Source organism: Phasianus colchicus, chromosome 11, assembly GCF_987193195.1.
Source record: "Phasianus colchicus chromosome 11, bPhaCol1.hap1.1, whole genome shotgun sequence".
Taxonomy (NCBI): Eukaryota; Metazoa; Chordata; class Aves; order Galliformes; family Phasianidae; genus Phasianus; species Phasianus colchicus.
Genome location: NC_143446.1, coordinates 9905083 through 9917463, shown reverse-complemented (window position 1 = coordinate 9917463; position 12381 = coordinate 9905083). Strand labels below are relative to the sequence as shown.

The 12381-nt window shown below is 50.4% G+C and overlaps 1 protein-coding gene across 1 annotated transcript in view; it reads right to left on the bottom strand.

The window, feature by feature from the left end:
* Positions 1-447: 447 nt before the first annotated feature.
* The window catches only part of NCKIPSD (NCK interacting protein with SH3 domain), a 34945-nt gene continuing 23011 nt past the window's right edge, over positions 448-12381 (bottom strand). Inside the window, exons 8-13 of the mRNA XM_031607882.2 lie at positions 11941-12079; positions 6884-6964; positions 5511-5639; positions 3943-4035; positions 2607-2779; positions 448-2043 (exon numbers count right to left, since the gene is read on the bottom strand). Coding sequence (XP_031463742.1) covers positions 1840-2043; positions 2607-2779; positions 3943-4035; positions 5511-5639; positions 6884-6964; positions 11941-12079 — 819 coding nt within the window. The 3' untranslated portion in view covers positions 448-1839. The remainder of the gene's footprint in view (positions 2044-2606; positions 2780-3942; positions 4036-5510; positions 5640-6883; positions 6965-11940; positions 12080-12381) is intronic.

The window sequence follows — 12381 nt, the reverse complement described above, 5'->3', positions numbered from 1 at the left end:
AGCTGGCCATCGGGGAGGATGAGGAGCGCTACGAGGATGCTCGCAGGGCTGGAGCACCTCTCACGTGGAGACAGGCTGAGGGAGCTTGGCTTGTTCAGCTGGGAGAAGGGAAGGATACGGGGAGACCTCAGTGCAGCCTTCCAGCGCTTGAAGGGAGCGTAGAAGCAGGAGTGGGACCGACTTGTGACAGGGCCGCATAGCACTCAGAGGGGAAACGGCTTTAAACTACAAGAGGGGAGATGTAGGTTGGACGTTAGGAAGAAATTCTGTACTCAAGGCAGTGAGGCACTGGCACGGCTGCCCGCAGCTGCGATCCCCCATCCCTGGAGGTGCTCAAAGCCATGGATAGGGCCCTGGGCAGCCTGAGCTGGTGGGGGCAGCCAGCCCAGGGCAGGGGTCGGAATGAGATGATCTTTAAGGTCCCCTCCAACCACACTGCAGGGCTCACCGTGGCCAGACAGGGCTGTGCTCACACAAATCCAGTTTAAGACATCTTTATTCCTCTGCATGTTACACTCAGTGTTTAAGAAAATACAGCATCCCTTTTGACATTCATACATTTTTACACGGGAAAAATAGTTTTCTCTACGAGGGCGGTCATTAAGCTTCAGGCATTCCCAGGCCAAACCTTTCCATTCCTGAGCATGACAGTGCCGAGAGCCCAGACCTGTGGTCAGAGCTCAGCTTTTGTCTCCTACAGCCATATCTCTGTGCCCAGTGCTTCCAGTTCCAAATGCCCATAGCTTCTACACAGGGTACTGCAGAGGAAGAGCTGGGGACAGGAGCGACCAGACTGCACACACGGATACCTAAGGGACCCACGTTAGTGTGTGACTATCTGTAACAGGGATACAGGGTTAGTTCTGTTGGCTAGAAACCTAAAGGGGATATAAATAAGGGTTCCCCACACTCGTGCATGGTCACAAACAGCCACTGGACACCAGGCGCACGCTGCCTCATGGACAGGAGGGCAGCGAGCAGAGCTACTGCAAAGCTCAAGGCAAGAAACCCACAGGCATTATGAACAGAGCACTGCCCACATGCAGCCCCTTTGCCTGGGGCAGTGCTGCTGGGGAGGCGGCAAGCAGCAGCTGTGGCTGCACGGGGCACCGCTTGTGCCACAGCCACACCAAAGGCTCCTAACAGCAGCACCAAAGGGTCACAGTTCTGGGCTGCTGCAGTGTGCAAGATACTCAGATCTAAATGTCACTACAGAAAGCGGGTTGAACAAAGCAGCTGCTGCGCTAAGAGCAGGACCCCAGGCGCAGTGCTGCCCCAAGCGGTAGCTGCAGGCCAGCAGGGAGGGTCAGGCTCGCAGGCGAGGCGCTGGGCAGTGAGCCACTGCCTCCCGGGGCAGCGCTGCAGCGCATTGGCACGAGCAGCAGAAACAAAACAGATGTTACAAAAGCTTCTTCCAAGCACCAACAGACTCCACTTGGTCACTGCAGGGAGAGATGCACATGGAAAATAAAGTGATGCTCTAAGGCAAAGGCCTTTCGCTTCAGGACGTCGGGACACCAGCGTAGCTAAACACACCCCACTGGCTGCTGAGTCCCTCTGGGCTCTGCCCTTCCTGCTGGCTAAAAGTGCCTCCTGCTCAAGCGCTGGGAGCAAACCGAGCACCAGCACCCAGCCTGCTCTGCCCAGCGCTGCCCACCCTGGAGCACCAGGCCCCAGGGCACCCCGCTGACACTCCTACAGGGCCGGTGAACACTGTCCAAACCTTAGGCCTCGCGCAAAGGAGGATAAGGTATGAGCTGTACTGGAAGGGAACAGGGAGAAAGTGTCAACAAGAGACGTCTTTGATCCAAGTGGTTCAAACTGCAGTCCGAGGGGCGGTTAGCTGGTACCAGGGGAGATTTCTGGGAACTCCTTATAGATCTCCAGGATGATCAGTTTGTCCATCTGGCACTGCTGCTCCTCCTCCTCCTCCCCCAGGATGCGCTGCAGGATGCCCTGCAGGTCAGAGAGGCGGTGCTGGTGCTGCAGATATGGCGTGGAGCGGATGATGGCGTGCATCAGAGACAGATACTCCATCCTCAGCTGCCAAGTGGGAGGGGAGAAAAAACAGGGCACAATGAAAAACTCAAAATGAGATAAACGAGAGTGCCAGCCTCCATTATAGCATGAGCACAGGAGCAGCTGCTGCTGCATGACCAGCCAGAGAGAACTCCAAAGGCACTGCTTTTCTGGAGGACTCATCGTTAGCTATGGAGAACTGTGCTTTTCCCACAGCACCTCAATAATGCTCTTGATTGCTCCCAAACATAAGCAAGTTCCCTGCCTCTAGCACTAATAAAACGCAGGAGATCCCTCCTTCTGCTACTCACAGAGCGGCTCTTTTCCTAAAGGTCCCTGAACAGAAGGGCACAGACCACCAGAGCTGGCAGATCTTCCTTCAAACACACCTTCCTATTGCCATGTGCCAGGCAGGACAAATCCACCCTTTCTCCCCAGCCCCTCAGACAGATTTCAGCATTCAGAAATGTTCTGCCTGCCCCAGGACTCCACCCCTGTCTGCACCACCAAACCCCACAGGTGAGGAGAAACACCACTGCTTTGGGACCATGCTCCCCTCCTCAGTGCCCATGGCTCTGTGTGAGCACCTTGTCTCCAGGGGAGAGATCAGCAATCTGCCGCACCAGGATGTCTATCAGGACCATCATGTCTGTGTGGTAGAAGATGCTGGCTGTGTCCTTGCTGGCAAAGATGTCCTGCAGGAACTTCAGCACCGAGTGTGGCGGCTGAGGCTGATGCTTGAAGATACAAACTGGATCATCTGGGGGTGGCAGAGAAATTGCGTTAAGCCACACACTCCCTGCTGCCCACCTCCATCAGTGCCAACCCCTGCGTTGTTCCCCACAGGTTTTGGGAGGGGCCTGCCCCCATCTCAGCCAGTTGCTCCCTGCCCATGGCTAGCTTTTATGCCAGCAGTCCCTAGTGCTTTGCACAAAGCCGTGTAATCAGGATGGCAGCTCTGCAGGGCACCAAGCTGAGACCAAACTCATTAGCATTAGCATTAATCATTGTTTATGTTTCACCTAACATCCCAGGTGAAAGCTCATTAGCACATTACCTCTCAGTGCCTCCCCTCCTTGCTCAACAGCCACCACTCATTTTCTCCCTGGTTTATTAAGTCTGGTCCAATGACCCCTCTGAAAAGCCCACCAGAGCCTGCATCAGAAATAAGCTTTCACCATGGAGACCAGGCTAGGACTGTTCTGGAAGCAATAAAAGAAACACCTCCAAGTTTAAATTACCCACTTTGTACCCTGTTTTCTATCAAAACATGGCCCTGCAGGCCACAGAAGGGGCTATGGGTAGTGCAGGAGGTGGGCACAGGAGAAGCATCTTCCTTTGGTTGTAGTCCTCCTACTCCTCAAAGTAAGGAAATCCTTTTAGGGAATCTAAATACGGGGAAAGCTAAACAAAGGCTTTTGGACAGGGCCAAACAGAGAAGCACTGAAATGCAGGCTGCCCGAAGCTGGTATAGCGTGGAAACTGATTTGCGATCCCAGAGAGAACTGAAGCCCGAGTAAGACGAGCTGCAAGCATCATAGGGTGAGTTATTTACCAGCATATCAACAAAACAAATCTCAAGCTGCAAAGCCCCTGTGCTCCAGAAGGTATTAGAAAGCACAATAGTGGCATGCAGCGCAGGCAGAAATACCTGGCACTGCTCCGCCTGCAGTGATCTCCAGCTTTCTAACAATCTGCTGTGCACAAGCTCTGTGCATACAGCGGATTTCACTCCATGCCTGGAGCAGGCAGAAAGCTAACCCTCTGCTGGCCAGTCTGAAATGGGAAGCTTCACCCTGAGCAGCACGTCAGCCTGAGCCGACAGCTTCTCAGCTGCCAGCAGCCCCAGCACCCCCAGCTCTTACCAAGCACCATTCCCAGGAGCTGCACCCCCTGCCAGGCAGGTGATAGTGCTGCACTCACCTCCCCTGTTCAGCAGCAGCAGCAGCTTCTCTGTGAAAGTCTTGACATTGGAGTGCTTGCTTATTGTCGTCATGATCACGCTGTGCTCTGGAACTAAGGAAGAAACCTGCTCAGCACATCTCTTTGTTTGCTGAAGACAACAGTAACAAAACAAAAAAGGAAAGCAGTACAGGGCTCCCACTTCACAGCATCGCTCTGGGGAACTGCAGGGAACCAACTCATCAGGCCTACCAAAGGTTTCAGGGTTTCACCCCTGGGGGCACTCAAGGCCAGGCTAGATGGGGCCCTAAGCAACAGATTTTGTGGTTGGCAACCCTCTCTATGGCATTAGTTGGAACTGGGAGATCTCTAAGGTACCCTCCAACCTAAGCCTCTCTATGAGCCTATGAACATAACATGTTTTAGCAGAGTTTTTGAATTGACTCTGCACAGCTGCAATGCAGGACAAATGAATCGTGAAGGCAGAGAAATAACAAGTCAATCCACTGATAAGCAACCTGAGCATCATTTAACAGGTTCTTAGCAAATCACTGCTCTCAGCTACACCCCAGGTAGGCAATGATCCCCCAGAAACACACTGCCTGTCACACATTATTGCCCAATTACTGCATCCAGGAACTCTATGGGTAACTGTCCAAAAGCGCAATGAATGAAAGCAGCAGAGACTATACTTAATCAGCCTCTGTGCAATCAACTTTCACATGAAATTAGAAACTTTCACACAAATTTTAATCAAGTACAACTCATAATAAGTAAATTACTAGACATGTCCTGCTGTTTTATCCTTCCCTTTCTCCACAAAGCCACGGATAAGGTCATGAAGCAGAACAGCTGTAAATAATTAAATACAATTGGAGCAACAGGAAATTTTGCAAACTCACTCATTGTCCAAACTCACTCAGGGTTAACAAGTGGCAGGACCTTGCACTACTTCCCAGTTTTCCAATAACAAGCTCTGAAGCTCCCAGTCAGCCCTACAGGGAATGGGCAAACGCCCTTCTCTGGGGATCACAGGCTTTGTCTATTAAGGAGCTCAGCAGAGGAGGGAGGATTGGCAATGAGAGAAAGCAGGAGAGAGTGCAGCTCAGGCTAAGGATAATAATCTCAACTCCAGTGTGTGAGAACCGAGTACAGTTCAAGAAGTGCAGCTGGGTAAGCAGAAGGTTTGTGAACCTTCATAAAACAAAAAGCTTTTTTTCTGGACAGGTACCAAGAAATTCCCATTGAAGCATGCTCCCTTCCAAATTAGCCATACACATGTCCTGTAGCCCAGCAGTTGCTTTGATCCAGCCAGCTTGCATGTATAGACAGAAATCCCTGCACTTCATGGCTGCTGTGCTCCAGAGGGTCAGCTGGTTGGACATGAGCTCTCAGGCTGATTTTCCCTCTCGAGTTTTGCATATATTTGAACAGATAGAAGTAGAAACAGTGTGCTGCTAGAGGCTGAGAGAGCTGCACAGGTTATCACAACACCATCAAGTCCCAGTGAGATTCTGCATCCCCACTCTTCATCCCCTCACTGGTCCAGACCCTGCTATCCTGCCAAGGCAGACTAGCACCAAACCGACCTGGAATGTGGAGATTGAAGGCCAGAAGGACGTTGATGAATAAGTCAGGGAGTTGGTCGGTGGTGTCTGAGGGCAGCCCATCTTCAATCACATCCAGCAAGAACTGCACAAACTGAGAGTTGAGATGTTCTGCAGAAGGATAAAGATGGCGCTTACATCACCAGGAAAGTACACCAAGCAACAAGGGACCACGTGAGCCACTTCTCCAATGCTTTTAGGCTTAAAGCCACTACTAGAGTGCCAGTGTTAGCCACCAGGAAATTAACAAATGGCTTTGTGCAAGAGACAAATGGCTCAGAATTACCCACAGTTCACACAAATGCTGAATGTTCATTTCCCACTGGCTTCTTAAAAATTTATTATTTGAGTAAACAGAATGCCAAATTCCACTCCAGCTGCTGTTCCAGCACCACTGCCACCAATGAAGGCTTCAGGTAGGAAGAGATTTGTATTCTTGACCACTGGTCTAATCCATCTATTTAAAAAAAAAAAAGGGGTAATCATCCAGATCATTAGTAATAACCCATTTTTCAATTTAGCTATTAGGAAAGCTCAGGAGCTCATGCAAATAAGTCCACCTGCTGGAAATAATTGCTAGGGTTACATGAGGAGAGAAAAGCAGGAGATATGGATACTCGCTCCTCAGCCTCCGCTGCACCAGCTTATACCTTGTACGTGGTTATTGGAGTGTTAAGGTGAAGCTGCTGAGGAGATAATTATAAAAATCTTCATTGCATTTCTAGGAAAACTGAATCCAGAGCTTCCCAAGTATTGGGAACACAACACGGCAGGGGAAGCAGCCTGCAGAGAGCACTTTCTAGCTGAAGGCTGAAATAAAAGAAAGGGTACCACAGGCAGATCTGGAGCAATGTCTGCACTTCCCTCTTGACTGCAATATTCTTAATCATCTCCACTCGCACAAAGAACTTGAAATACACAGGGTTGTGCCACCTTCTTACAAGGGAGAGGCCACATTATGCAGCTGATGGATTTAGTGGACATTCATGGAGCAATCTGAGTTAGCATCAGAAAGAATGCGTCTGAGGCAAATAAGAAGCGAGTGCTGTAGTGCAGGGCAGCAGTACAACAAAATATTTGGACAAGTATGCTGCTGAGCCACAGTGCTGGGCAAACTGTTCCTTCTGCACCATGGCAGAATGCTTCTGCTCCAAGCCAGATTTGTGCTGCTCTTTCTGAAAACCTGGCATCTCTGCTCCATGTTTCCACCAGGGAGACTCCAGTGGTGAAAAGGGGACCCTAATCTCACCTTGCTGACATTGAGCCCCAAGCTCAATGCCCCAGGCTGTCCCCACAAAAGCTCCATCCCCAGGTGTCCCATGACCAGCTCTGACACACGCACAGGCTGCTCTTACCATAATGATGGTATGGAAGGGGCTCCCCCATGGAGAATATCATTGCCAGCACCAGGGCAGAGTAGCACATCTTCTGATGATCTGCAAGAGAAACCCAGAGGTTCTGCCACCGATTCTTTTGAGGGTGTGGTGCAGCACCCCCAGCTGGTCAGCCACATATTTAATACAGACATCGCACGCTGATTGCACTGCTCTTTGTTCCTGTATTTACTGAACTATCAGGGTGTTTTCCTGGTTAAGTACACGCCTTCTGCACCATGCATTTCTAAATTAATTTTAAAATAATCACAACAGAATTCTCTTTTTTTTTTTTTTTTTTTCCCCTTTCACTTAAGAGGATGTGGGCAAACTCCACGTGAATAACGAAGAACCTCCCCTGCACAGTCCCAGGACACAGCCCATAGTTATGTAATTACTGAACCCAGAAAAAGCATCCATCTGGCCACCTTGAAGTGCCGCCTGTTCCAACCACCGCCGCCCCCAGAGCACCACACCGCTCGTTACCACCTCTGCTCTGCTCCACTTCTGCTACCTCAGCTCTGCCTGCAGGGATGGAAAGTCTCTGGGGAGACCACCAGATCCCTGCTCATGGCTCTGTGCCTCTGCCCACTGCCCAGCCACACACACCTCCACCACCAACACACCCTGCAGCCCGCCGGTCCAACGCCATTTGTGCTGGCAGCAGCTCCAAGCGAATATTCCAGTGCCAGTGCCTTCCCTGAATGTTAATTAACAGATACACCTCAGTAGATATTTGCAGGGAAACAAAAGTAGCAGGATATGATCTGTGTGATAATAAAATGCAGCCTTTGTCCAGAGTGGTGAGGCTGAAGGAAAAGGTCCCTTCCATGAATGATGCTTCCTGGTTCTGGCTCCCCCTCCAACCCAGAAAGACCTCTCTGTGCACAAATCAATCCATTTCTAAGCACTAGTGAGCTCAATTTGATTTTGACCACTCAGGCTGGTGCCTTCATCATTCCTAATGCTCCTGGAGTTGGCTAAAGAACTTGCAGCAATTGGCAGCTTGCAGATTTACTCTTAGAAGAAACGCTAGAGAATCATTTCAGCTCAATAACCCTGAGAATCCACCTCCATCAGCAGAGGCTCTATAAACAAAGAGCATGCAGACTTTGTCAAAGCTCCACAAGACGCCTGAGCTTTGAAATAGCAAACACTTCAGTGAAAACGTATCATTTGGGGCCCAGCTAGAGATACTGCGCATTAACAAGATTACGAGTTTGTATGAGAGCAGCCTAGACAATGTGGCAGCAAAGAAAACTGGAAACTGCTGTCTGCTCCTGTTAAATGGAGAGGGAGGACACTGAGCAACTTAAATCTAATTCATTCTTATCTAAGGAGCTCCCAGCTATAAGGTGTCAGTGATACCAAAGCTTGCTGTAATAGAAAAAGGATCTGACAGCAGCAACAGGCACCTGCACAGCCAGAGCTGACAGGCAGAGGTGCTTCCAGGCACCACCACCACCCAGCCACTGTGGGCACGTCCCACGTCTGGCTGTGCTGTTTTCCTAACTATTCATTACGAGACCTCTTCACTTCTCCATCCTAGGCACCTGGAGCTGGTTATCAGAGGCAGGGTGAGGCAGGAGGTAGATATGGGGAGCTGCTGTTCCTGTGCTCTTCACAGTGCTTTCGCAAACAGAACTTTTTTCTCGTTTCACGGCTCCTCACACAACAATTATCTGAGAACCAGAAGCCAGCACTGAACATGCGGTTGTAGCAAACACAGAGGAAGAGATTAATTAGACATGGGATGGGGGAGGAGGGTGGTTACACATGTCCCTGCCCCATCTGCCATGAACTGATGTCCATTTGTAGCAGCTGACTGCAGGCTCCACTGCTACGGATGCTGGATGGGAGGTTGCTGAGAAGAGTCTGAAAGCTGAACTAGGAGCAGATCTGGATTAACTTGGTGCAGATCTGGATTAACTTGGTGCACTCATTCAGCACACACTCTGCAAGTGTTTGGAGCACTCCCACTGTGATAAGGCTCAGCCAAGGCTGCATTCCCTGATGTGTTTGCTTCATCCTGAAAAACAGTCATTGTCAGCCAAAGCATGGCTTTTTTTTTTTCTTCCAGAGCAGCACCAGTGGCAGCAAGTGAATAAATAGCATTCAGAAAGCTCTCCTGAAGCAGAGGGACTTCGGTGACATCAGACTGGTAGGTGTCATTCAAGTGGCCATGAAGGACAGAAGAGATGTGGCTGTTTGCTCACCAGCCCGTGTTCCCTCAGCACTGGTAGGAGGGCTGCTATTCTGTCTGACAGGGATTTCTCAGAGGCCACCAAAGACCTTGCTTTCCACCTCCAAATACAGCAGGGCAAAGCCAGGACACAGGAAGCAGACACAGCTGTCTACAACTCAAGTAAAGAGAGCCTGGCAGCTGACTTGCACGTACACCGAGCTGCAACAGGGGAGAAAGTCACAATTACAGAGTGGATTATCCCCGTCTGTTTTCTTTGGAATTGTTCTGGCTAATTCTGCCTCGCTGTGCCTTATTATAAGCTCTTCTAATGCTGATAGATGTGCAGGCCAGCCGCATCAGAGAGAAGTGGCCATCCAGAAGCAATAAGACCCAAGCATCTGGCAACAGAACTGGCCAGCAGCCAACACGCCTGCCTCAGCCCCAGGGTAAAGCTTCTTCTCATCAAAGGCACCCAGCATCCAGGCACAGAGCTTCAGCCTCGGCTGTTCCTCAGTAACAAGCCAGGAGGGATCCTGCGGAGCTGTGCAGTGGTCCCCAGTGGCTTTGTGCTGGCACCAATTGCTCTGGCCCCCGCCATCCACTGAAGGGATTAGTTACTGCATGGCGTGTCATGGATCAGCTGCTATTCCCCAGTTCCTAGTACCAAAATAAGCTCAAGTTGTTCCAGTGCTGAAGGTCGTGTTTTCATGCAAGGCACTGCTTGCCATTTGGCAGTGTGACATGAAGCAGTAAGCACCAGGATGGCAGGAGGGAACTACTGATGCCCTAAGCCACCTCTGAAGGACAGACATGTCTGGGTCAAGGATGGTTACCTCTCTGCAGCCCTGCTGTGAAGGCCAGGAGGACTGCATGCTGCACAGATGGAATGCTTGCAAGTGCCTGCTACAAGCTTAGTGAGGAAGGCAGCACAGCATCAGGACATGACTTTGGGAGGCTCCTGTAAGCAAAAGGAAGAACAGCCTTTAACCCTTTAACTGTACTGCTTGAGTGTTACAGCACAGAGGGCAAAAAGCATCTCACTTGAGAAAAATTTAAGGAGAGGAGACACATCACAGCTGCAGGTTGGAAATCCAGGGGATACAGCAGAGCCACTTTCCACCCACTTCAGTTGGGATGCTTTTGGGTGCCCGAAGCAGAGTCTAACAATTGCTGGGAGATGGTCCAATTCAGCAGAAGTGCCACATGGACATCAGCAAAGATGTGCAGAAGTCCCCTGTGGAGCTTGATGCTCCACAGGCAGAGTTAGCTGTGCACCCTGGGATGACTCAGTCCCTGGAAAGCACCCAGGACAGCAATGCAGTGACCAGGTGGGGCATGGCAAGCAGCTCTGAGAACTGCTCACCCCACCTGCATGAGGGCAGCTTGCAGAGCAGAGCAGAAGACTGAAGTCAGCTTCAGCGTGGCACAGAAAACCTTTACCTGGAGACAATCTTTATGAATTAGTGACAGATGCATAATAAAGTTTATTTTTGGCAGCACAAAAATCAGGAATAATGTTGTCAGAGATGCACAGTCATAGTTCCATAACCAAATATTATTTGCTTCTCAGGCAGAAAAGCCCCTGCCTAGAGAAGAGGCTTCTCACGCATACCCAGGAAAAAACACCAACAGTGTGACAGGCTCACTGCATATAATTGATATGCTGCGGTAACACAAAGAGAAAGCTAAGCCAACATAGGCATAATGATCTCAGTCCCTTTCCACACTAACCTAACGTGCATTGTGCTGCCCTCAGTGCTTTTCAGTCACCCCCCACCTATGAAATGCCCACACTGCAGAGCAAATGCGACCACAAAGCCATCCGGAGCAGGCTTGGCTCCCAACCCACATCCCTATCCAGGCACCAGATCAGCCCCATTGCTCCTGTTCACAGCACAGATGTTCAGCACAGGCTGCAGCAGCATGCTGGGGACAGGGACATCTATTATGCACATTCATGGTGGTCTTCTTGGCCATTTACTTGGCTCACAAGCAATGGATGTGACAGTCCCTGTTCTGAGCAGAAATAACCTACAGTCTCATCGCTTCTCCAAGAGTCCACAACACCCATTGCAAACCAGCATTATACAGACTGCATCAGAGGACAGGTAACAAGAGCACAAACATTAATATTCTGACTTCATCCAAATGGTCACTCAACAGCTACTGCAACTGTGAGCTGCATTTAGAACAAAACAATGCACTTCCAGTATCTGCTTGGGAAGAAGATATTGAACACATCAAGCCCAAAGGGAAGGAAGGGTGTTCCTGCTAACAACAGGGACAGGTCATCCTAACACAGGAGTAGGAGCACGAAGTAGGAGGAACATGATGGCAAAGACTGGGTATGGAAGGCAAAGAGCTAAGGAAGGCAGGGCTGTGGCAGCTCTGCAACTTCATTAACAGCACGACCACCCCTCCTCATACACAGAGAGGAAGCAATTTCTTCTGATGCAACACACATCTCATCTGTCACCAAGAAACACCTCCAAGACCTGGTATAGAACGCACAGAAAAACTGCCAATAAGGGGCTGCAGAGATCTGTAGGTGCCTCCTGTCAGTATCACAAAGCCAACTGGAACAGCTCAAAACGTGCTTTAAGACCTCTCCAAGCAATGACACAGATCACTAGTGGCACATTCAAGAACTGGAGGGCCTTGCACCACTGGACTGAAACATCCTCTCCCATGCATTCTCCATTTATAGCTGTAATAACCCGAGTAACTGTAAAAACAGACATCCGTGTCCCCAGAGCACACAGAGCAGTCAAGCAATGACAGGCCACTACGGCTGCTGTAATCCATCTCATGGGAAGATGTCCCCAGTGACCCCAGGACAGCAGCCCCAGCTCACCCTGCGTGTGAGTCTGCATGTCCCGCGCCAGCTCCATCGGCAGCACGGAGTTTACAAGCGTGGAGATGATGGCAGCATCCAGGTTGCACATGGCTCCAAAGCACTTCAGCAGCAGCAGCCTCAGTGGCACCCTGTGTTCCTGCAACAACAGTGTAATAGATCAAACGATGTCCCGGATGAGGGCTCACTCTAAGGTGAGAGACATACCTGGAAGAAGCTCCTGCTGCTGAGACAGCTGCAGACCCTCCTAGAGTAACAGTAACCTCAGCAGCTCTACTGCCTTTCCAACAGTGTCACAGGAGTCCTTTCCAGATGCCATTCAGAACTGGGCTGGTGCAGGTTGTGGCCTGCTGCCCACTGCTCTCAGATACAGACAGCGCCCAGCGCTGAGCTCTGGGTTCAGACACAGAACTGAAAGCTGAATGCAGAGACGCTTGTTGT